This window comes from Schistocerca nitens, chromosome 8 (assembly GCF_023898315.1).
Source record: "Schistocerca nitens isolate TAMUIC-IGC-003100 chromosome 8, iqSchNite1.1, whole genome shotgun sequence".
Taxonomy (NCBI): Eukaryota; Metazoa; Arthropoda; class Insecta; order Orthoptera; family Acrididae; genus Schistocerca; species Schistocerca nitens.
Window position 1 is genome coordinate 456548046 of NC_064621.1, and position 27586 is coordinate 456575631.

The 27586-nt window shown below is 43.0% G+C and overlaps 1 protein-coding gene across 1 annotated transcript in view; it reads left to right on the top strand.

Moving 5' to 3' along the window:
* The window catches only part of LOC126199612 (integumentary mucin A.1-like), a 152275-nt gene that overhangs the window by 119490 nt on the left and 5199 nt on the right, over positions 1-27586 (top strand). The window contains exons 6-7 of the mRNA XM_049936539.1: positions 5075-5194; positions 20296-20442. Of these exons, the coding sequence (XP_049792496.1) occupies positions 5075-5194; positions 20296-20442 (267 nt within the window). The remainder of the gene's footprint in view (positions 1-5074; positions 5195-20295; positions 20443-27586) is intronic.

Sequence of the window (27586 nt, forward strand, 5' to 3'; positions counted from 1 at the left end):
GGCGACTTACCATGAGCCTTTAGGAAAAATATCATTCACGCAGTTAAGATCACATAAGTGCGAAAAATCTTGTACAATCAACTGAAAAGGTCACACATCCAAGCTGCAGACGAGACTAATATTCGGAATAATGAAAAAGAAAACTGAGAATCTAATAGGTGACGTTAAGTTTGGCTTTAATAAAGGTAAGAGCACCACAGTGACATTTTGCATGTTGTATTTGATAACAGAAGCAAATGGTTCAAATGGCTCTGAGCACTATGGGACTCAACTGCTGTGGTCATAAGTCCCCTAGAACTTAGAACTACTTAAACCTAACTAACCTAAGGACAGCACACAACACCCAGCCATCACGAGGCAGAGAAAATCCCTGACCCCGCCGGGAATCGAACCCGGGAACCCGGGCGTGGGAAGCGAGAACGCTACCGCACGACCACGAGATGCGGGCTAACAGAAGCAAGACTGAAGAAAAATGAAGACACGCTCATAGGATTTGTCGACATAGGAAGAGCAAACAGCAATGTAAACTGGTGTAACATATTCGAATTTATGAAAAAATTAAAAATAGCATGTAGCGTTCAAGTGATAATCTGAGAAGAATAATTTAGCGCTGGAGAAGCATTTGTGACGGCCCGCATCAAACTTGTCACAAAATAGATGACTTACAATGTAAAAAAAAGTAATATATGTATAAAAATTCCAAAGGTGTCCACCAACTAGTGTTCACCTGCAGGAAATGTAGGATACTGCCTGCGAAACATAGGGTTCCAGGTTCCAGTCCACAACGCAATAAATCATGTTACTTTGTCTCACACACAGTGGTTACGGTTACTACAAGCCACGCCACAAGTTTGGAAACGGGGCCAAATTTCTAGTAGTTTACTGTCGAGTTGAGATTTTCACACACAAATGTTTTATTCATATCTTACAGAGACTAACAGTACGGCAATAAACACCCTTTTAAGCACGCCGCTAACGGCAATCAAGTAATTTACAGCATTGCAACAGTTTAAAAATTCCTTTTAAAAGCGGCAATCAAGTCATTTATAGCAATACAACACTTAAAAACAAAAATAAAAACACAGAAGCTAACAGTACGGCATTAAACAACCTTTAAAAACAGGCCGCTAACGGCAATCAACAAAATTGTAGCATTGCAACGGTTTAAAAATTTCTTTAAAAAAAAACCACACACACACAGAAGCTAGCAGTCCGGCAATAACAGCCTTTCAAAACACGCCGCTAACGGCAATCAAGTAATTTATAGCAATACAACAGTTTAAAAAATTTAAAGAACATTAGTAAACAGGCTACTAAAGTAAATACAGAACTTTGTTAATGAAGTACGGTGAGGTAGTGAACCTACCAACACCGCCATTTAAAAAAAAAAAAAATCAAAAGTCTCAGCAAACACACGATTAATGGCAATAAAGGAATGGAGGAATTTAAAAGCTTTTAAACAAAAGTGTCCTTGAATATCATTAGAACATAACAAATATGACGGACCCGTGTAAGGCGGCCACAAATCACCCACTCAGGGATGCTCAGGCTAGGCAGAATACTGACCAATTTAAATACGCCCGTAAACACAATTACCACTCTCAGGCTGGTAACTGCACCGACGTTTAGCCAGCGAAAACTTGTAATAAGATGGCTTAACTTGCTGACAGAATTAGAGGTAACCTTGTGCAAGGAAACATTACACCAAACAGTCCTGCATGAGCGACCACATGATCAACTAACAAGAAGCATGAATTACTCATAACACACGACAGAATAGCGAAACAATTAAACTGCCATCGGGAAGTAACAAGAGGAGAGGGAAAGATCACTGTCTTCAGTTACACCGGTGCCGGTGACAGGAAACTCTTTCAACGGAGGCCACAAGGCAGAAGAGACACTGGTTACGCAAACTTATTGCTTAACGATTAAACCTTCCACTAGCTTAACTTGTAATTATGCTCGAACAGGCAGTACACGACCTCCGATGGCAAGGATCCAAACATCCGACAGCGCACGCGTCGCCAGTGTACCCAACACGCCACTGTCACGCGACGACACGCTCTGTCACCGGAGTTCACGTCTTCTCTGCAACGTTGACGGGTGGTGACCGCTGCTTCATGTTAGGTGTCTCCTTTTTAAACTCCAGTGTTCAGACGGAGGACTTAAAGAAGCTTGACAACATCCCACCAAGGTGAAATGAACAGCAACTACTCGTGGAGCGATTGTGCATACAACCAACCCGCGGGGAGGTTTTCCGTCAACCCGACCCGCTCGTTACACACAACCGACATACATCACGTGGCGACTCGGTACAACCGACGAACTCTGGTCCGCGATGGCGAGCCACACTACCCTCGCGTGTCCACCAGACTCTCAGCGCACCCGCCTTCTTCCGCGCCACCACACGAAGTTACCACAGGTCGAAGATCTCACTTCCTCCAGGCAGTTTCCCGGAATAAAAACGCAGATATCGATAGCAGAGGGAAAAGACAACCAAGCAGCCACTTAATGACAGACAACATATCAAACAAACATGTCAGGGGAAGAAAAGGAAATCCAATGCAATTTAAACACAAGGTGTAGCACGAGTCGATACATGGCTCATCCGTGATCAATGGTAGATCAACTCCATCAGGCGTCAAAAGTCTTATGGAATAAAAACTGCCAGGTTAACTTATTTACGTAAAAATTTTAATGTAACAATTTAATGCCTTACTTTTAGTGATGACAACCGCCGAACTCAGTAAATACACTGCTGGCCACCGTAAATGCAACACCCTGAAGCAAGCATCCGAATCAAGTGAAATTTACACCATGGGTTTGCAGCTATGAGATATGCAACTGATTAGAATTTCAGCGCAGACGCACATCACGCGCTCCTGTGGCGCCACCTCATAGCGCCATTTAAGGCTTGGCGATTTCGACGAGTGTAGGTTCGGCACGTGTGTTTACCTTGTGGTTGTTTCACAAGACGATCAGTTATGCCTCGTAGACAACAGCGAACATCGTTTGATCAAGAATCCGAGTTCGACAGAGGAAGGATAGTGGCTTACCGAGATTGTGGATTATCATACAGAGAAATCGCTAGTCGTGTTGGACGAAACAAAACAACTGTAATGCGGATATGTGACCGTTGGATGCAGGAGGGTACGACGGACCGACGTGGTCGATCGCATTCACCTCGGTGCACCACTGCACGTGCTGATAGGCAAATTGTGCGCATGGCAGTGACGGATCGCTCAGTGACATCCCGAACCATAGCACAGCACATTGCGTCTGTAACGCATCATCCAGTGTCTGCGCGTACTATTCGACGCCGTTTACAGCAGAGTGGTCTGTCCGCAAGACGTCCATTGCTTCGTCTACCATTGACGCAGAACCACAGACGTCTCCGTCGCCAGTGGTGTGATGACAGACAGATGTGGACGGCAGAATAGAATGACGTTGTCTTTACCGACGAGGAACGCTTCTGTCTGCAGCACCACGATGGTCGGATTCGAGAGTGGAGACACCGTGGAGAGAGGATGCTGGACAGCTGCGTTATACACCGCCACACTGGTCTTGCACCGGGTATTATGGTATGGGGCGGTATTGGATATTACTCTCGCACGCCTCTAGTACGCATTGCCGGTACTTTAAATAGCCGGCGCTACATATCCGAGGTGCTGGAGCCAGTTGTCCTTCCTTACCTTCAGGGCTCGGCCACAGCCATATTACAACAGGATAATGCGCGACCACACGTGGCACGCATTGTCCAAAGGTTCTTCGTCAATAACCAGATTGAATTGCTTCCCTGGCCGGCTCGCTCTCCGGATCTTTCGCCGATAGAAAACATGTGGTCCATGGTTGCTCAACGAGTGACCCGATTACATCCGCAGCTGCCACACCAGATGATCTTTGGCAACCTGTGGAAGCTGCTTGGGCTGCTGTACCCCAGGAAAACATCCAACGTCTCTTTGACTCAATGCCGAGACGTGTGGCAGCGGTGATCTCCAAGAATGGCGGCTACTCTGGCTACTGATTCTGGCAGGAACCACATGTCACAGACGTCTGTAAACGTAATCATTTGATACTTGATCAACATGTTATCTACAAAATAAATTTTGTTGTGCTACCTCTTGTCTTTCTTGGTGTTGCATTTACGGTGGCCAGCAGTGTATATTACACCCGTGCATAAAATTTTCCCATGTTCTCTCATATAGTTGCATTGTCTGTTGTAGAAGGAAACTGGAAGTATTGATCCATATGAACATTTTCAACTTGTGTTGCTACAGAAGTGTCAGTATCAACGTTCTCATGTAATCCTGCAAGGGGATAAATCCTGTACTTCATCACAGACGCTTTTGTATTACAAAACGCAGGGGTTCATGGCCAAATTTGCATCCTTGCTAACATTTGCTTTAAGTAAATTAGGCCCTAGCCAAATCATATTTCTGTCTCTAAGGTTGCTCACCTACTGCTTGAGAATCAACAGTGGCTTTAAAACAAGGGGTGCATTAGTATCTGAACACTGCAAAAGGAATTAACACCTGTCACAGACAGAAAATATGATATCCATTGCACATAGTGATTGAGTGCCCATAGTATCTATAAAAACATCAAACTTAAGCAACAATGCGAAACCAGTAGTCTACTGAGGAGTTCGGATAAATCATCAGAAGTAGCGGATTGCGCTTTGGGGCCAGGCAACTGCCAAAATCGTTTCTCCAATTCACAGGTTTTACCAAGGTCCAGTCATTTGTATGCCATGATGTAGAAAGAGATCATAGAAATACAAATGCTAACAAACAATTTTAATAGAGGGACTTTACACAGTTTGGACTTGACGGATAAATGCACATGAAACGTCAAATGAAACTGATACTGACGGTAGTCCCTTCCAGGAACCAACTCATTATGGAAGACACAACTGACCATCCATTTTCTGGATTAAAATAAATTTATGCAAGTGATCTTTCGAGAGGCTTGATTTCGAAACAATTTATAATGTACTTGTAAATAAATACCTTGTAGTTCCAACACAGTTCATTGTCTTTTGTTTGATAACTGCACTCTTTATCCCCTGTTGCAGAACCAACAACACCAACGCCAACAGTAGTCACCACAGTTTCATCCACGAATGGGTCAGAATTGAAACCTTCTGCCCCAGAAGTAACGACAGCTGCAGCAGCACCGACAACTCCCGCACCAGGTACAGTTTTTGTTTTCTTTTGCCACTTTTACTGATGCAGCAACAGCTCCGATTTATATACCTTGCATATCTCAACCGTTCATACCCCATCACATCTAACAAACATTAAAAGGACTATAATGCTCAGCAATATACGAGTAACAAGACCACTGTTTTTGTGTTGTGTGACATATCAAATGGTTCAAACGGCTCTGAGCACTATGGGACTTTCCCGGGTTCGATTCCCGGCGGGGTCAGGGATTTTCTCTGCCTCGTGATGACTGGGTGTTGTGTGATGTCCTTAGGTTAGTTAGGTTTAAGTAGTTCTAAGTTCTAGGGGACTGATGACCATAGATGTTAAGTCCCATATTGCTGAGAGCCATTTGAACCATTTTTTTTGAACTATGGGACTTAACTTCTGAGCTCATCAGTCCACTAGAACTTAGAACTACTTAAACCGAACTAACCTAAGAACATCACACACATCCATGCCCGAGGCAGGATTCGAACCTGCGACCGTAGCGGTCGCGCGGTTCCAGACTGTAGCGCCTAGAACCGCTCGGCCACAACGGCCGGCCGTGACATATCAGTTAACCATTTACACAAATAGTTCACTTCATTATACAAATATCATATCAGTGATAACATTAAATTATGATTCCACCGTGGCTGTGACACAGGGATTTAAACAGTCATTGCATTATCGCATGAAGATATCTGGAAACTATATTCCTGTCCCTATTGGTTTAACCAGCTTTATGGGTTGATAAAATCGCTCCACCTAATCGTGAGTACTATTTTGTGCACTTCTGAGCTAACTCATGTGATTTTACAGTAATCTGTGGATGGGAAGTTAACTTACAATCTGTCTCCTATTAGTCAACATCGGGTTCGCTCCTACCAGTCCCGTTCATAGAGGTGGTGTGTCCTGGGGAAAACAACGTATTTTGAAGAAGGTACTGTCATTGACTATACATGAGAGTGGATAATCGGTATCCTTCTTCATTCCAAGTAATTGGCAATCTCGAACTCTTTTCAGTACGTGTACGGGGTGATTCCGTGAATACGTTACAAAATTTCATGCGTTATGGTGGTGGGTAAAAGTATCAGTTGGAGGTAAGGGATCCCCGTGCAGCAACGACCGACTCGATAACTATAGGCGATAATTGTTGTGATACCTCTGGCAATGGAGTCCAACACGTATTCGTACTGTTTTAGCTAATAATCGAAACAACGGAGTCCAAGACGTATTCGTACTGTTTTAGCTAGTAATCGAAACATCCTAGGTCCGGGTTAAAACCCAGCCACAGCTTTAGTTTTGAATAAATTTCAGCAGGAATGTCTGCTTTGTCTGTCAACGGCCTTGTTAAAGATGGCGGATGGGCGGACAGAGATTCAGGGCAAACTCCTGCCACCGGGCATGACATTGCTCCTAAAAGCCGGAACCGTCAGCAATGATCAACATGAGGATGTAGAAACCAACAGTAACAACTGTATTAGAGCCACATAATGTTTAGCTATAGGACACATGGTATTTAACAGAAAAAATATCATGATCATCTCTCCAGTGGTGAAAGATTCCTGATTAGACCCCCATTGGGATATCCGGGTGGGAACTGACAAAAGAGAGATGAGCATGAGTAAAAGGCAAAGTCTCAGTCTACATATAGTGGGGATGAGTAAAGTGGAATAGAAAGATCGTAAGAATGTCTGGTGAGTCGACTGTAGGGTAATGTCAACAGCAGCAGAAAATAGTATAACGTGAGGGTAGGACAAGAGGGAGCTACTGTAAGTTGTTCGGTGATAGGGTTGTTCTTTACAGATTTGACATCAAACCAGAACCACAGTTCAGGTGAAACTTATAGCAGTGAAATCTACTCATGAAGAGAATTAGGAAGTTCGTGAAAATGTTGAAGGCATATTGCAGTACGTAAAGAGACATGTAAGTATAATAATCGTAGTCGATACGAATGTGGTTTTTACAGACTGGAATAGATGAAAAAGTTACCAAAAAATATGAGCTTGACAGCAGTAATGACAGGGGAGGACATTCTAATTGTGATAGCGAATAATCAGTTCAAGAATCAGAAGGGGTAGTATACCTGGAAAATACAGGGGAAGACTACAGCTGGAACACATCAGAGCGAAATCAGATTGTGTATTGTAAGGCGAACCCATACACAGATGTAGAGTCAGAACAGTCTTAAATAATGATGAAGAGTAGACTGAAGTTTAAGAGCATCGTCCAAAAGAATCTGTTTGGAAGCATGTCGGATACTGAAGTTTTGAGGAGTAATGAGACGCGTTTGAAGTTCGCTAAAGACGTGGATATTGTGATAAGGAATAGCACTGTAGGCTGTTCAATTGAATTGGAATTGTCATCTTTGAAATGGACAGTCACAAATGTTGGACAGTCGTAGGTACAAGGAAAGTAACTGTAAAGGAACCATGGACAACAGAAGAAGAATTTCAGGTAACCGAAAAGAGAAGGAAGTACAAAAATGTTCAGGGAAATACAGGTATAAAGCAATGCAAACACCTTAAGAGTGGCTGTAGGAACGAAGTAGTATAATAAGAAAAGAAATGATCGTCGCGAGGCTTGTCTCAGTATATAGAAAATCAAACCAACCTTCTGTTACTTTAAAGACAAGGGTGGTATTATTATGAATGCAATGGCATTCCCACCGTTAAATGTAGAGGAGCGAGCACGTCGGTGGAAAGACTCCACTGAGGGGAAGGGTTGTCTGATGATGTGATAGAGGAAGTAATTGTCTTCGATGTGGAGGACGAAAGCGATCCAGTATTACAGTCAGAATTTAACCTCGTAAGATATTGATTATATTTTGACTCACAAGGGTTGTTGCTCGTTAACAACGTTTAAAATATAATGTTTTAATAATGACTATTTACCCCTTATTGGAGTATATTCATAGTGAAAAAGATTGCAGTAAAGCAAGTGTAAAGAAATGACGTCAACGTTGTTTTGAACAACAGAATGTCTATTTCCGTGGAAAGAAGGGATGGGGGAACGCCAGCCCCTACGTTTTTGCCGTAACCACATCACTTTAAAATGTCATTCCCTTCTTCTCAGGTCATTAGTATCCTCCCTTTAGAGTTCCAATACTTTATGTTTTTTCTCAACATAATAGCCTCTTTGCAAGATGATGAAATCTCAGACACACTACTGAGCATATCTGATATTGATGAAGTGGTTCTGGAGAATTAACATCCTGTTTCGGATTTAATGCTATATCTTCACCAAAAGACGCAGGTGACACACCAAATCAGGAAATATCAAGCAGTGCAATCATTCAGATTTCGAACTATAAATCAGTTGAGATGTAGAAAAAATACCCAACTGAAATGGAAACGGCATGCAGAATGCACAAGGGTGCTGTGAAAAGGCCTCAGAATTTTTTATGTGAAACCCTTGCAGCTTTTTAAATATAACTAATGTTATTAACATTTTATATCTTTATTTCCCGTGTCTGCATATTTGCACTCACCTGGTGCTAGAGGATACAGAATTGTAGCGTGTAACATGGTGGTGTGTAACGTAACTGTGTGGGTGCGTGAGAAACACCGTGCTGAAATCGAGTTTCTAATTCGCAGAGTTCATCCTTACATCGAACATAATCTCCTTCAGCATGACAATGTCAGACCACACACAAGCGCTGTGACATTTGCAACAAGCCAGCGCCTTAGGTTCTCTGTCACTGATTATGCTCCATAGAGAGCACGTTTGGCCCCATCTAATTTTCATCTATTTTCAGTGGTTTAAGAACATCTTCGAGGACTTACTTTCAGTCTGTTGAATCAGTACGAGCTAAGGTGTGGTTATGCTCAGACAATAATATTCAAACATTGTACACTGACGGTGTCGGGCAACTCGTGTCTCGTTGGTAGAAGCGTATTCATCGCCAGAGTGAATATTTTGAGAAATAAATATGGCTTTCAGATCTCTCAGGTGAGGGAAACACGACAATCTGGGGTAAAAAATAAGGCCCTGAAATTGCACTGAGTCTCTAAAATGTAGCATGGAGTCCCTCACATGCATTACAGGTAAAGTAAAAATACGATTAAAATGAACACACACACACGTACCCGCAGAAACTTGAAAATTTGTCTTTGCAGTCCACTCATCTAATCACCTCAGAGTAAGTCGCAACTGGCAGGTCGCTGTTGCAACACCGAGGAGGAACAGAAAACAGGAAAACCGTTCACAAATAAGAAGCACTGTACATGACTCCATATCATAAACGTGATACTGTTGATGACTATGGCTTAGAGGGTAACACTTAAAAAAATGCCCTGAGGGACACATTTCTATTGTTCAAATCGATCTGACAGTGAGGCACCAACTCGGATCCTAAAACACCAGTGAGAGAGGAAAGACCGCATGAGAATGGGGAGGTGGCCACGAAGGCGCCACTGACGCAGTTGTGCGAGAATACAGTGTCTCCACTGATATAAAAGAATATACCGATACGATACAGTGATGCTTGCTTAGGAAAGACTGCCGAATAGCCGCCTCTAGCAGAGCCAGGTTGTCAACTGTGGAGCGAAATCTCCGGAATCCACACTGAGAGCGGCTAAGGAGATGTCTGGTCTCGAACAACCAGACCAGATGACGATTAACCATTTGCTCCAGGATCTTCCCTACACACCCCGTTAAGGCGATACTCCAATAGCTACTGGGACATATGCGGTCCTTTCCTGGTTTGAGGAGAGGTATGAAAATTGTCCCTCTACATGAATTGGGGAAGGTACCCATCTGCCATATAAGATTAAAACATTCAAGGGTGATATCTTTCGATGCTGCTGGCAAATTTCTAAGTTTGCCGTACCGGATCTGATCTTGACTGGATGTAGTATCACGATTCTTGGACAAGGCTGACTCCAGCTACCACATGGAGAAAGGGTAGTTGTAAGTTACGGAATCGTTGTCCCTAAAATAAAACTTTCTCCTCGCTGCAGTAGCATGGTAGCGACGACACGCCGGATCCTAGCTGCCATTTCCAGTAGCAAGTGCAAAATTTTCCACCAGCATCTGAGAGATGTCTTTGGGCGCTGTTTGGAGACATCCCCATGTCGGCACTGCTGCTATTGGTGAATGACTGTACTTAACAGAAATGCTCTTGATTTCTTCCCGTTGTTTCTTAGGACAAGTGGAACGTTTGATGGAGTCCAGAAACGCTTATCATGACCTTTTCTTGTTCCCCTTAATCATAAGTCGGGCTTTTGTTCTCGCCACTCGAAAGGCTATAAGATGGCCTCCCGAAGGGTGTCTTTGAAATCGTTGAAGAGACACATGACTGTTCCGAATGGCTAAACGGCAATCTTCCGTGCACCAAGGCACAGGTCGCTTCCTAAGATGACCTGAGGACTGCGGAACTGATTGTTCAGCAGCATGATGGACCACTCGTGTGATGCGGTCCACCCGTTCCTGGACGCTGTCGCAGTGTTCAAACACAGCCAGCTGTCGTAAGAGCCTTCAGTTAACCATGCTGACATTTCATGTCAGTGGCTTCTCTGCAGGTGGGGCTCCATCCAGTAGGGGGATGCGGTGTGGAAAGTGTCAATGAAATAAAGGTCGTCAGTGACCTATCACTGAGCAGAGCCTGTCCTGTGAGTGTGGGGGGACCAGAGATCAATGGCTGAGAATGACTCATTAGCTGAACAGAAATGAGTGGGAGTAAAAATGGTTCAAATGGCTCTAAGCACTATGCGACTTAACTTCTGAGATCATCAGTCGCCTAGAACCTAGAACTAATTAAACCTAACTAACATAAGGACATCACACACATCCATGCCCGAGGCACGATTCGAACCTGCGACCGTAGCGGTCGCTCGGTTCCAGACTATAGCGCCGGTAGCGGTCGCTCGGTTCCAGACTATAGCGCCTAGAACCGCACGGCCACTCCGGCCGGCTAGTGGGAGTAACTGTGCTGAGAACGCACATCACGTGAGAGATCACGAGGCTCTTCGAAACACGACCTCGAGGGCAAGTAGAAGTCGAGCCTCACTAGACATGGTTGGCACTGAAGTCGCCCACGAGGAGAAATGGTTGGGGGAGCTGTTGCACAAGAGCTGTAAGAGCTTCAGAGGCTACAGCATCACGAGGTACATACAACGAGCAAACTGTAAACCTCTAATGGAAATGAATTACAACCCTAACTACCTGCAAGTCAGTAGCCAGGGATAGAGCATAGGACGAACATGGTGACCCTTCCCTTGGCTCCTGTAGGTCATCCTTGATGTACAGCATATAACACTGCATCACAGGGACGTCTTTATCTTTAAAATGAGTTTCTTCAAAACACAAGCACAGGGGGCGCACCTGTCCTAGGAGTTTCAGTTCCTCCACATGATTCCTGAATCCTTTGATATTCCACTGCAGTTGTTGTTGTTGTGGTCTTCAGTCCTGAGACTGGTTTGATGCAGCTCTCCATGCTACTCAATCCTGTGCAAGCTTCTTCATCTCCCAGTACCTACTGCAACCAACATCCTTCTGAATCTGCTTAGTGTATTCATCTCTTGGTCTCCCTCTACGACTTTTACCCTCCACGCTGCCCTCCAATGCTAAATTTGTGATCCCTTGATGCCTCAAAACATGTCCTACCAACCGATCCCTTCTTCTAGACAAGTTGTGCCACAAACTTCTCTTCTCAACAATCCTATTCAATACCGCCTCATTAGTTACGTGATCTACCCATCTTATCTTCAGCATTCTTCTATAGCACCACATTTCGAAAGCTTCTATTCTCTTCTTGTCCAAACTGGTTATCGTCCATGTTTCACTTCCATACATGGCTACACTCCATACAAATACTTTCAGAAATGACTTCCTGACACTTAAATCTATACTTGATGTTAACAAATTTCTCTTCTTGAGAAACGCTTTCCTTGCCATTGCCAGTCTACATTTTATATCCTCTCTACAACGACCATCATTAGTTATTTTACTCCCTAAATAGCAAAACTCCTTTACTACTTTAAGTGTCTCATTTCCTAGTTTAATCCCCTCAGCATCACCCGATTGAATTTGACTACATTCCATTATCCTCGTTTTGTTTTTGTTGATGTTCATCTTATATCCCCCTTTCAAGACACTGTCCATTCCGTTCAACTGCTCTTCCAAGTCCTTTGCTGTCTCTGACAGAATTACAATGTCATCGGCGAACCTCAAAGTTTTTACTTCTTCTCCATGAATTTTAATACCTACTCCGAATTTTTCTTTTGTTTCCTTTACTGCTTGCTCAATATACAGATTGAATAACATCGGGGAGAGGCTACAACCCTGTCTCACTCCTTTCCCAACCACTGCTTCCCTTTCATGCCCCTCGACTCTTATAACTGCCATCTGGTTTCTGTACAAATTGTAAATAGCCTTTCGCTCCCTGTATTTTACCCCTGCCACCTTCAGAATTTGAAAGAGAGTATTCCAGTTAACGTTGTCGAACTCTTTCTCTAAGTCTACAAATGCTAGAAACGTAGGTTTGCCTTTTCTTAATCTTTCTTCTAAGATAAGTCGTAAGGTTAGTATTGCCTCACGTGTTCCAACATTTCTACGGAATCCAAACTGATCTTCCCCGAGGTCCGCTTCTACCAGCTTTTCCATTAGTCTGTAAAGAATTCGCGTTAGTATTTTGCAGCTGTGACTTATTAAACTGATAGTTCGGTAATTTTCACATCTGTCAACACCTGCTTTCTTTGGTATTGGAATTATTATATTCTTCTTAAAGTCTGTGGGTATTTCGCCTGTCTCATACATCTTGCTCACCAGATGGTAGAGTTTTGTCATGACTGGCTCTCCCAAGGCCATCAGTAGTTCCAATGGAATGTTGTCTACTCCGGGGGCCTTGTTTCGACTGAGGTCTTTCAGTACTCTGTCAAACTCTTCACGCAGTATTGTATCTCCCATTTGTCTTCATCTACATTCTCTTCCATTTCCAAATTACTGTCCTCAAGTACGTCGCCCTTGTATTGGCCCTCTATATACTCCTTTCACCTTTCTGCATTCCCTTCTTTGCTTAGAACTGGGTTGCCATCTGAGCTCTTGATATTCATACAAGTGGTTCTCTTCTCTCCAAAGGTCTCTTTAATTTTCCTGTAGGCAGTATCTATCTTACCCCTAGTGAGACAAGCCTCTACATCCTTACATTTGTCCTCTAGCCATCCCTGCTTAGCCATTTTGCACTTTCTGTCGATCTCATTTTTGAGACGTTTGTATTCCCTTTTGCCTGCTTCATTTACTGCATTTTTATATTTTCTCCTTTCATCAATTAAATTCAATATTTCTTCTGTTACCCAAGGATTTCTATTAGCCCTCCACTGCAGTATGAAAGCCATTTTAACGGTGAGGATATACTCTGTCTCTCCCCTTCTTGATATATCACGGGGGTAAAGGGGGATCACCTGAGGGACTCGCCGGTACACTTGGATAAACTTCAAGGTCCATAACAGCGATGGGTTGATCTGTGTCAGATCCATCAGACGACAGCAATGTCGCATGGTCTATTGGCTTCGGAGCGATCCGCTGTGATCATTTGGCCTTCGACCCCAGCTTAGGTTTTGGGGACGTTGACAAGGCTGATGGATGAGAAATACCATGTGGAATCTCATCCAATGTCTGCTGTGAGGGTTTTCTGTCAATGATGGGGCAATGTTCGGCAACATTCAATACTGTAGCGATTGGGACCAGCAGTACAGGCTGGTAACTACATTTACAGGTAGATGTGCCCTACTTAAGAGTCACAGTCTTGGTGATAACACTGACCTTCTGGACAGGCTGCATCCACATGTGGGCGAAAGACTTGAAGAAAATTCGTGTCTGAATGGTCTTAAATTCCTCCTTTGCAACAGAGTACAGGTGACTTTAAATCCCTGAATCTCCTTTTCTTCAGTGCAGACAGGACAAACCGTACTCCAAACTAGATGGACCTGGGAGCAATTAACACAATTGGGTGGCGCAGTGCACTGGAAACCATGTTCGTATGCTATGCTGCCACATCAGCCACATGTAACCCAACGGTTACAATCCGTATTGGTGTGACAGAAGCATTGGCACTTGAAGCAGTGTATTGGATTGGGGACACACGGTCTGACCTAAAGGCAGAGAATTCCTGCTGCAATATAGTCTGGCAACCTGAGATGATTGAATGTCAGAATAAATAATGCTGACTTATATAGCTCCCGTCACTAGCGCAATTGCCCACTCCTCTTGCAGTTCTCTCCTATCGATATCCATAATGCCCTGGGAAGTAACAACACCTTTAACACTGTTTAACCCAGTGTGAAGCTCATTAGTGATGGGATATTCTCCAAGAACCTTCGCATTCATTTGGTTCTGTACTTGAGAAGCCTTCACAGTGTCCAGCAGAAGAGTACCATTCTGTAGCCTCTTGATAGATTTGAGTTGCCCAGCAAGTCGTTTGAGTGCTTTATGGACATAAAACGGCGTCAGCTTTTCCAAAGAACCCTCAACACATTTGATAACAACAAAAGCACTATCCACCGCAGGATGTGTCTTTTATTGTGGATATGGTCGTCGATAGTCAGAGATGATCTAGGTGGACTAGCCACATGAGGCCTCTTAGGATTTGGGTGGTAAGACTGCCCAACAGCCCACTCGAACCTTTGGGAGTAGAAGAATGAAATTTATTCTTCGTGGTGTTCCCATGAACAGTTAGGGAGCAAAGTCCACCCAGACAGAGCCCCTCATGTCTGGGTAAGCGTTATACAACTGAGCTGAAGTCAGGTTCCTCAGGGATCGCCCGCTAATAAATGTTCCACCGTAACAACCATGCATCTCATCAGTGCGCAGCCCATGTTGAAATTGAGGTTTTTTTTTTATAGATGTTTTTACCATCCTCTCGATCCGGGTGGTAAAGTCAAGATCCCCGTTCCCGGAGAGACACATCGTTCTACCACCACGCCCTGTGGTGGTCGCTGAAACATGCTCAGAGCTTATGGTGAAAGGGAACTGGTGGCGCCTACCAGTCCCCAGCTGAAGAATCCCGGTATAGCCAAGCCCGTACCTAGCAAACAAATGCTGGATCCCTGAAGGCCCGAACTTCCATCAGGATTCGCACGTCTCACGAGAATGCGTTATAAAAATATTTTATAAAAGAAGCAAGTAGTCTGCGAGGAATTTAATTCTTAAATTTCAAAACGTAAGTGAAAAGAGTTACCGAAACCCAGCACTTTATGAACAAGTACAACGCAACACATTTAATGTTGCTCTATTGACTTCGCTGTGTCACTACAAGGGCACACATCAGTAGGCGAAAGTATCTCAGTATATTAGGTTTTATTTCGTAATAATACGTTCTTGAACCAAATACTGAATTAATGTCCGTATGTTTGTGTATCAAGTAATACTGCATCTTGGACAAAGAGAAAAGAGCTGCGGCCAATGGTAAACACCACGGACACATATACATCACTCTTTTTTAATTTTGATATTGCTCCATAATATAGATATATTTTTTTGAGACGAAAGGAAGTTATCAACATGTGCAGTCATTGATAGGAGCATATACAGTATAATGTTAATGCACTCGGTATCTATATGGTAACTCTCTTTGAAATAGCATTTTACAGCACCTTGCTGTAGACGTTTGTTGCTTGGAAGCCATGTGCAGCTGTTAGGGAGACGAACATCTGAAAGCACTTACCAGGGATAGAATGCTGGTCCCAAGAATTTCTCGCAACGATGTGCAGAGAATGCTTCTGTCCGAAGAGGCGAAAAACTTCCTACCAAGGTCTTCCTGTAAGGCGTTTCAGGCCACGTCAGGGACGGGTTTGCCGTAGAGAAGTGTGGCCCCTAGACAAGGCATTTTGACAGTGTCGTTAATTCCAATTTGTGTAAAGAGTTAACAAACATAAAAACTAACGAGTTTCCATGTTCACCGCGGATCTGACGCTATCTATGAACCCATCAGGTGGCAACGTTCCTCTGCCTCCCGAGATTTTTGCAAAGCCTCAGGCCTTCAGAATAATTTTAGGATGGACCGCAACATTTATGGTGAATTTCAAATGAGCTGTTTTGGGAAACAAAAGCATTTCTCAAAGTTTAGACGAGGTCCGTGTGCGGGACATGTGTAGCGTACAGCCCATCAAGGTAACGATCTCTGCAGTAAATACGTTGATCACTTGAAACCTATGAGAAAACTAAAAACACACTGTTTGGAATGGCTGCGGAAAAACAGTTCGGGAGCGTAACATCTTCTCCTCCCTGTACTGAAATTTGTCAGAGACTGGCTGCCTCTCCAGCATGGAAAACAATATCATTACCTTTGCTTAGGATTGACTGGAAGGTAGAGCAAATGAGCTAGAGAGGAGGCATGGTAGCTGTGGAGTCTTGTAATTGGCATAAAACCATTGTGGGCGAAACTGCTTGGATGCACTTTTTAAATTTACCGAGGTTTCATGGAAAAGGACAAATGGAGAAATGGTGTTTCTGATTCAGACGAGGAGATGCTGGTCTTGACTGTTGTTGTGAATGGCTTGTAGTTAGGACACAGGTGCTGAGCGTGACTTCACATTGTCACTCAACTTGACTGGGGAGGATGTGGTGACGTCTTATCAGCACAATTTAGACCTCAGTCCCATCAGGTATACCACCTTGGCGTTTTCCCATTAGTCAACATCGAGTTCGCTCTCACCAGTCCCAGTGATAGAGGTGATGTGCCCTAGGGAAAAAGATACTGTCATTGACTATACATGGGAGTGGATAATCGGTATCGATTTTCAATCCAAGGAATTGTCATTCTCGAACACTTTTCGGTGCATATACCGGGTGATTCGGTGATGATGTTACAAACTTTCGATGGAGATAGTGGTGAATCCCCATACAACTACGACCGAGTCGGAAATAATAGGCGACAATTGTTCTGATACTTCTGACAGTGGATTACAAGACGTATTGGTACTGTTCTAGCTGTGATTGTATAGTAGACAACTTCCAGATATGACAGTATGGACCAAGACAAGAGAAAATATCTGTTAAACGTGGGTTCCAAAATGCAAGCTTTAAGAGCAAATACCACTTGTTCATCTTCGCTACTGTGAAACACATCTCGTCTAATGAATAAGTGCTCATCACCTTTGAGGTGTACATTTTATAGTCCTTGGTTAGTAGATAATTCTTTTTTGTTTTGCCTATACTATATCCTCCCAAAACATGGAGAGCAAAGACGTTGTAGCACATGTGCTTAACAGTATTGATAATGGACAAGTGTCCAAAATTCTTGATGTATGAATTCAGAACCCACGTTTACCATGCATTTTTTTCTTGTTTTTGTCCATACTAACATCTTTATAAGTTGTCGATCCTAAAATTGTAGCATCAACAGTACCAGTACACGCTTTCCACAGTCAGAAGTAGCAAAGATTACCGCTTGCAGCTTTTGAGTCTTTTGTTTCCTGACCAGACTCTCTTACGTCAAACAGGTAGTTTCACCCTTCTCTATCACCCCCGAGAGTTTCCACCCCCGGTAGCTGAGTGGTCAGCGCGACAGAATGTCAATCCTACGGGCCCGGGTTCGATTCCAGGCTGGGTCGGAGATTTTCTCCGCTCACGGACTGGGTGTTGTGTTGTCCTAATCATCGTCATTTCATCACCACAGACGCGCAAGTCGCCGAAGTGGCGTCATATCGAAAGACTTGCAGCCTACGAACGGTCTGCTCGACGGGAGGCCCTAGTCATCCGACATTTATTTTACCCCTGAGAGTTAGTAAAATCATCACGGAATCACTCTGTGTAAGTACTGTACTGCGCTTTGTACCTTACACATAACGTTACAAGCCACACCCGTTTCTCTGACGTCATCATGTAACTTCTCTCTCCTAATCTATATCCGTTTCTTGAAAATGTCCAGTCAGAGAGCTTTTAAGGGAAAGAGAACATACATATTTAGAGCTCCCAATCACAGCCCAGCAGTTTAGGAGTCAATCATATTCTTTTCAAATCTATTTTAAACTTACCGAGATTTGATGGAAAAGGACAAATGGAGAAATGGTGTTTCTGTTTCAGACTCCAGTCTGGAGAGGAGATGCTGGTCTTGACTGTTGTTGTGAATGGCTTGTAATTAGGACACAGGTGCTGAGCGTGACTTCACATTGTCACTCAACTTCACTGGGGAGCATGTGGTGACGTCTTATCAGCACTATTTAGACCTCAGTCACCTTGGACAACTCGCTGTGCCTTGGATAATCTTATTCCTACCCGGTCTACCACTTTGACGTTTTATCCCTTTGTGTGCACTGTTATATCAGTGAGTCAGATAGGCCAATGGTATGACTAGCGAATAGGCGTGTCACATGCTGGAAGGTTTCAGGACGCCATCAGATAGTAATTGCCAACAACGTTGCACATTTCGTGCCAGTGATGACGGACTGCAGCGCCTCACATCTCTCCTCTGCAGACGCTTGCATCACAACCGTGACGTGAGACAGCGCCAAGCATCGAGGAGGAGGTGTAATATTACTGCTCTAGCTTGTTAAGGCAAACAGAACTACAGTCTCGACACTTGTTCTCAGCTGCACTAACACAGAATAACTTCTGGATAGAATAAATTCCTCAAAGTCTACTCAACGTTAGATAATTTTAAATTGCGTTACACACGTTTTGAGCCAGGGTAAATAGATTAAATAGATAAACGGTACTCTTTGCCAACCAAACGCCACCCAGTGGAATTTTAATTATTTGTGGTTTCTATTTGTGTTGCCATTCGTGAATGATTTATTCGTCATCTTCCATTACTTGTGATTTATGATCAATAAGCTCTTGCCATTTTTATACAACATTAGTCCTGCGTCGATATATTAATCAGGCATCAATAATTTATGTGGCAACCATTTCATAACATTATTTCAGTATTAAAATTTTACTTAAGATTCTCACAAAAGTGATAACCTACAGTGCAGGTTAGGAACAGCAACTACCGTCAGAGGGCATGATTAAGTTAACGGATGCTTAGACAGATAGACAAATGAAAGGCTTATAAGTTAAAGGATAGCTCTGAGGGTGTAGACTTATAACCGCCTGTAGTCTTTCAAATCAAGCCGCAAAACCAGTGCAGTCCTGCAACACATCACTGGTGATCGACTGTGTATTCCTTTTCAAGGTAGTGCCACCAATGTCGAACGGGGAGGAAGTTGTTAGTCGAGAGACATAAGTAACTGATTAATACTAGCACGAATAACTTATTCGTAAACCTTTTACTCCTGAAATATTCATTTCCTAACATTAAATTCTCATGTCCTCAACCATCTGAATACTGTTTAGAGTGCCACAAATCCCGAAATCGAAGAAGAGACAATACGTCAAAGCAAAGCCGGATTGTCAGCAATCACTGGCACCTTCCCATTTGTTTTTGGAAGCCATAGGTAAACCTTCCTCGGCAGAAAAAAATTTTCGCCTGATGGTTTTAGGTAACATGGTTTCAACAACCATCTAGTATCTTGCAACGTCTTTTACTCATTATTGCTCAATTCCAATATTACTCATTTGATTTCGTTGGAAAGACCACATAGATCATATTGTGGGGAAGGCGAGCCAAAGGTTGCGTTTCATTGGCAGGACACTTAGAAGATGCAACAAGTCCACTAAAGAGACAGCTTCCACTACACTTGTTCGTCCTCTGTTAGAATATTGCTGCGCGGTGTGTGATCCTTACAAGGTGGGATTGACGGAGGACATCGAAAGGGTGAAAAAAAGGGCAGCTCGTTTTGTATTATCACGTAATAGGGGAGACAGTGTGGCAGATATGATACGCGAGTTGGGATGGAAGTCATTAAAGCAAAGACGTTTTTCGTCGCGGCGAGGTCTATTTACGAAATTTCAGTCACCAACTTTCTCTTCCGAATGCGAAAATATTTTGTTGAGCCCAACCTACATAGGTAGGAATGATCATCAAAATAAAGTAAGAGAAATAAGAGCTCGAACAGAAAGGTTTAGGTGTTCGTTTTTCCCGCGCGCTGTTCGGGAGTGGAATGGTAAAGAGATAGTATGATTGTGGTTCGATGAACCCTATGCCAAGCACTTAAATGTGAATTGCAGAGTAATCAAGTAGATGTACATGTAGAATAACTACTCTCTTAATCGCCATTTCCAGAAACTACAAGCACGTCGGAGTTAGAAACGTACACACCAATAGTGACAACGCAGCCTTCTGATGGATCAACACTGGTGATTCAAGGAGGTCTTGATGACTCACCAGAAGCGACGACGGCACCTGCACTACACACGACTCCGGCTTCGGGTATGAACTGTTTATATTTCTACCGTTTTCACTATTGCTGCATAAATTCGATTAACGTACTTGTATCATTCACAGGATCAAGACCGTCTAGCTCCAGCGATCGTTAGATCGTTAGATGCCCGTCCTGTGCAGATCTCTGTACTAGTGGTTGTCCTGTGTATTAGGGCTGTTTCTCGTTGCATTCAAGTATGGAACTCAGGATAAAGGACTTCCTTAGCGCGTCAGAGTGCGATGTAAATTGTCTTAATCACGTCCTGGTGGCTCCTGTAGTAAAGAAACGTGGGAGCTGTAATACATTCCTAAATTACATGCTTAAATCTGGTTATTTCAACTGAAGTAGGCCTTCGTGCTATAGCTGACGTCAATCAACAAACGCCTACAAGTAAGGGGTTATTAGCATTTCCCAAGGCTCAACCCGTGGTTCCAGGAAAGATGCAACACCTTCAAGGACTGTGTTCAATGAGACCAGCATATAACATGTGCACACTGTGGGCTTGTAGTGTTAGTGATTTACTTGTAACGGTCATCAGTAATCAGATGGTGCTGACGAGAGCAGCCTGTAGCCCCTCTGCTTTAGCTCTGTATCCAGTGACAGTGCTGGATTTAAGGGCGAACAGTGGAACACTCATTGAGGAATACAACGATGCGCCGCAGGGATCTGTAGGAACTGGATTGACGAATCGACGGGTTCTGCACATGTTGTGCATAGTGTATCAGTGGTGCCAGGCACTTAAATGTGATTTGCAGAGTGCCCATGTATACGTAGATGAATGTTGCGTCTCTGCTTTCAGCAGTGGTCTGTGAAATGTTTGACTTGTAGACCAGATTCTGGAAGTACACGCAGTACAGACAAACTTCAGTTACGACGCACTTTTCGAGCAGCAGTGGCCGGCCTAAATTCATCTACGGTAGAAACCTGGGCCCAAGTTCTACCTTATGCGTCACCAGTATGCAGCACCAGTATGACGTGTGCCTCTCGCTACAGACACTATGACACAGCGAAGCACTGCTTCTCTGGTGTCGTGAAACAGTCGAATGGACGATGGAATGGCAATCTGATGTCTTCAGTGATCAGAGTAGGATTTTAATTTTACCCTTGTCTGGTGCCATAGTCAGGTAAAACTTTTAAAACGAAAGTTCCGCCGTTTGATTTTGTCCACGGCGCTGTCGCAGTGGTAACGCCAGTTCCCGTCAGGTGACGGAAGTAAGCGCTGTCGAGTTTGGCTAGCATCTGGATGGATGACCGTACAGCTCTGTCGAGCGCTGTTGGCAAGCGGGATGCGCTCAACCCTTGTGAGACCAATTGAGGAGCTACTTAACTGAATGTAGAGACTTGGCCTGGGAGAGTGGTGTGCTGACCATATGAAACATCCACATTCACATTTTCTAGGGCATGATGGTTATTTATAAAAATATTGAGTTTGTGTGGGTTAGATTTCTCTTGCTCATCATTCTCTGCCGTTTGGAAACATGTCGGTCTTGAAAGAAATAAGTACATGGGGGCTAACATGTAGAATAACCTAATGTTTGGCACTGTACTATGGGTGTTTTAGCCAAATATCGTAGAGCAAAAGAACTGCTGCTTTCATTTATTATTTAAATGTTCGTTCCCTTGTCAGCACTTAACCTGTGGTTCTATTAAGTGATTTTCCATGTCACCAACGTTTCCTTAAACTATTGTACTGCCTTTGACACCAAGTTAGGTAATTAGTTATGTCCTCCGACCATTTTCTTGTACACTTTTCGAAATTCAAATGCTTTTTAAATCAATTTCTGGCGAATTCTTCTTTGTCACCCACCCCTCAGACTACTGTACTGCGTTTTACATAAAAATTAAGCAAATTAACCTATTGTTCTGCTCCATGTCACCCACTGATGCACACCTTCGCCGTAACTGTTGTGCTGCTAACACCATGTTGATACAAAGAATTTATGATAATTAATTAAATCGATATTCTTCACATGTATGGGGTAGTTTTTCTAAATGAGCAGCATCCTATTGGTCAGTGAAATCGACGGAATATAGTTTAAACAATACATTGCTGGTAAAAATCACATCCCTCCACCCGACGCCCAATGCCAATGCCGGAGTCTGGTCCACTGACGACCCCTGCAAAGTGATGTAGGGCCCATGAGCTGCCAAGCAACACACAGATGTCCATTTGGGTCCCACAAGTTTGAGGCGGCGGCATCCCTTTCATACTTGACACCTGATAAATTCCTAAGACTGCTCATGATGTCATTCTATTCGAATATAATTTGTTTAAATTTATTATCTACCTTTAGAGTTAGTGGCTTATTATGGTGTTGACACCACATGAGGCTGAAATATCAGTCCTAGCTTTCGGTGTGGAAGGAACATGGGGAAATGTTGGTGCCAGACAGGGGCGTTTTAATAGCTGTATTACATGCAGTCATTCAGCTGAGGACTGCATCCATAGCGTCCTACATGAAGAATGGAAGCAAGTATTAATCCTTGAATATATGAAGAGGAAGAATACAGTCCTGCAAATAAATGCTTTGCATAAGACAATGCATGGAAACATCTGTCTCTGTTGGAATTGTCTGTCATTTCTAAAACCTATATATATATATATATATATATATATATATATATATATATATATATATATATATATATATATATATATAAGCTCCCACCGTACAAGTGACAACTGCCTGTGATCCACCAGACCAAAGAACTGAGCTCATTGGCAAGTTCATGGCTAGAGGGCGCCATAATGGGTTACATGATTGTACAGTTCAGTCCACAGGAGCACAGCATCATGATCACTTCAAGTGTTTTTCTCAGCTATACCTGTGTCACAGCCTCCTCATCCCCCTGGCGGTCTGGAGTGGAAAATTGGCAGGAATCATCCTGTTCTGGGCTGCTGGAGACAGGAAGGAGTGTACTTTATTTATTTTTGCTACAATTTATTTAGGGACGGATTTCACCTATTTTATTTATTATGCTGATACAAAACACTCACCCTGATGTGCTTGGGTCACAATATACAGTTTACAGACCGACCTGGAAACTACTCGTGTATAATGCAGTACACTCATGTGCAGACACGCAAAGAACTCCTAAATTACTGAAATAATCCAGTACACAGCACATAGACGTGCAAACTACTCGTAGATCACCGAAATAATGCATGTGTAATGCTATGCAAACATGTTCACAATGCTTAAACACCCGAAAATAATGCAGTGCACAAACGCTGAGTGTACATAAAAAATGTAACGTATTAACCACTCGAACTCTGATTGTACTGGATGGAAAGCTCAAGTGCACCCCCAACACATGGAAGCTGTCCAGATGCGAGAGGGGAACCTTAGGTTAGTGTACTTTATGTATTTTAGTCGGGAAACTGACGCAAATATAGATTCTAATTAAATAATTAATGACAAAGATCGGGCATAGTTACACAACTATATGTATAACCCTGCACAAGGACGGCATGGAATCGCAATACAGCTCAAAAAACTAATGATACCGTACAACAGGTGTTATCCTGGGTGGGGTTTAAGGTACTATCTATTCGTTCAGCTGACTGGATGTTGGTGTTGGACAGAGAGGAGTATAAAAAATATATTACCTGCAAACATGCAGCATCTATGGCTGTTTGACAGAGTTCAATAGACATGCCCACTAAAAATCACCCCACAGTCGAGCTAACCGAAACCAATAAGCACTATCACAGCTGATGGAATAAATGCATCACAGTTCTATTTACGCTTAGAAATTGTCATGAAAAAACCAGCACTCGTATTGAACAGGTCATAATGCTGCACATGTACTGGGGAAAATCGTTGTCCTAAAAGACTACAGAGGGGGTGGTATTTGAACATGCATTCTTCACCATGTACAATCTCAAACTCCCGAAAATGGAAGCCCTCTCACCACCTACAGGGTCGATGGACCAATGGAGGGAGCTACTATGCCAACAGCCTTGTGGCTTGTGATGGCTGTGGTCTGCCTTGAAGCGATAGTCCTTTGCCAACACAAAAGCAGGTATAGTTAAGCAAACAATAGGAGATAAAAGGGCGGCTTTCCCAAATGCATCCTGGTCATCTAAAGTATAGTGACACAGCTGCCCCTAATGGTTAGGGGGCGCCGCTGCGACCATGAGCTGTCACAGACTAGACAGGTCCCCAATGCCTCCAATAGGCCTCTAGTTCTGGGATGGAAGAAACTTTTGTTTAACGTCAGGAAGATCTAGCTGGGACAGGGTGAGAGCCACGGTCTCATAGAGAACTCACCCACTGTTTTGTGCTGGACACCATAATAAAGCAACTATTTTAAAAAAGGAAAAAGAAACATTTGTGACGATAATAATTGTCTTCTTTCCACGAAAATAGACAAAGTCCATTTTCATTTAGTTTTAAGAGCAAAATTGGAACAGTTTTTACGTTTGACTGGGAAACGTATCCCATGTGCAAAGACCTTTACGTGAAAACTCGGAAAAAATAGGGGAATCTGATATTTCCACTCGCGAATACCATAGTCGGTGATACAACAGATTCCAAATCATCCTTATATTTTACAAAGTCACAAAGTCAACTAAGGGGTTTCTCATGTCTAGAGAACCAGGAAACTTGCCGTACCTTTTTGTAACACCCTGTATATTTCATCGCTATACTTGCAATTAAATGTTAAGATTGCGGTTTCCGTTGAACATCATTCGAAAATGAGCCAAGTATCTGAAATACACCCTGCTGACGGCTGTGGCTCTGCAAATAGAAGTGTCTTTACCATTCTTGTGACTTGACATAGTCCTCCTTTTACTATCACAGTATCCCACGTCAAACCCATATCTTCGTTACGACTGGATAAAGTTATTTCCTTTGCACATGTTGGAACTCAAACACATAGTTCATAAGCCTGACGTTCAAGGCTAACCTATCACACATCCTCTACTACTAAGTATAATACTTCGTCAATAACTGATTGCTGGCGATACGAAATAATGATGACCTAAATAAACAATGGACGTACGTTTCTGATAAGTTGTCTTGCGAGTGGTACCACTGTGTCCTAGAAAGAGAAGCAAAAGTCTTACAAACAGCCAGATGTTAAAAAACACAACCATATTACCATAACAAGCAGTCTTGGATCTACAGGTACATACAAGAATCCCTGTTAAAAGCTATACTCGCTTTATAAATGTATCTGTGGCATTAGCTCTGAATGAAGTGGTTTTTTCCAGACAATTACCATGACACTGAATATAGGTGGTTATCGGCAGAGTGTATAGTATCAGGCCAAAAGTGCAGTTAAACGTTGCCAACAGTGCAACCTCATAATAAACTTCCCGAATTTAGAAAATGTTTCGGCTAAGGAGCATGGTATTTAACAGGTATTTGCAACTTCATCACGCCACCGCTGCTAGATATTTCTACAGTAACTGCAATGTATTCTCTCTCGATGCCAACTCAGAGATTCAGCGATATATTGACTGGGTTATAGGCGATGGTTGATTGAGAAGGATCACGAATAATATTAGATGATGTGATAATTGAGGACATGAGAAATGTACACTAGCGTTTCAGATCTCTAGTGCTACGCTTTCAGTGGGAATGCTTTCTGGGATTTGGAATCAAATATTTCTATTCAACCACTTACCTGCATGTGATCCTATGGATAAGTCCTTTAATGATTAAAGCCACTAGTGAATCATATCTCTGACACTTTCATATCTCGAAATGTGTCACCTTTCTCGAACCTATCTGCTACAGTAAAATTCCAATGTGGTTTTAGTTAGTCCCTATGCAGCTTGCAACTGCCCCTCAGACAATGCGCTACCATCCCTGCAGCTTTGCGCATGTAATAATTCCAATGTAAGTCGGAACTGAGTAGAAGTCAGAGAAAGCTATGTCTACCACCTACTGCAACCGATGTAGAAAGAGGCTAAGCTGAGTTACTGCAACAGGACTGTGTTTTGACCATTCCAGGGAAATGGGAAGTGGGAAAAGGAAGAGGATTTTGCTACAGCACTATGGTGCATTCCAAAACTACATACAAATACTACAGACCTACATCCCTCAGGGCCAATTCACGTCTATCACCCCAACATGATATCTTCGTTATTCTGTACTATCCAACAGAGAAAAATTACGAACTATAAAAGCTCCACTAACTTCATCCGATAGAGAATTCCATATGATTCTTAACGCATCTCTCTTCACCCATATATCGGAAACAAAAAATGCACACATGACGCCATCGAGCACATGTGGCGATCCTATTAAATATACAGGTATTGGTCCTCTGCACAGAACAGTTTAAAGTTTCAACACCTATACTGTAGGAGGATGATCGTATCCCACAGACTGTACTGTGAGTCGCAAGAGACTGTGACCCTGTGTCGTTGGCTGAAACATTGTTTTTTTCTGCTGTAAAGCGCTTTGTACACTGCCATACATTTTGTTTTTCTGACAAAACTTCGAGATATGTGTCAGGTTCTAAACTGAGATTAACACATTCTTATTCATTGCCTCTCGCAGATAACTAGACATCGCATGGTGTAAATCATGTTGTTACTGCTGCTACCGTAAGACTGCACTCATTCTGGATGATTTTAAATAGAAGACCGTTACAACATAAGGAAACTTGAAGAGTTTGACGGCGTTGTAGGGAATTTCCAAACTGCTGTCCAAACGTGATTGAGAACCTTTACATTTAAACTCATCTGTCACAGTTACGGAATAGCTGATGACTCTGCGTGCTGTTTCAACTGATTCCCCATATTTCAGTCATGTACGCGATCACAGTTTCGGTGCTAGCCGCTCCCAGAAGGTGTTGCCCCTCCCCCAAAACTTTCTCCAACTCAAATAAGCGATGTCAGTCAGTAATTATGCGGTAACCAACAGTGAACCAGTGGACGTATGGGATGGAAAGACACCGTCCATATTCTGTAATAATAAGCGTCACAGATAAGAGTGCGAACAATTTTAGCAATTTTACAGTAATTTCGACATCAAGCGATGATGCGACAGCATGTTTCACAATCTGAGTATCATAGCTAAACTGACCCTTCTCTACTTTGCGAGTATCATTCCGAATGTAGATAGATGACTTTGCGGTACCTCCATTCAATGCTGTTTCTCGAATACATACATCAAGAAAGTATACAAGACA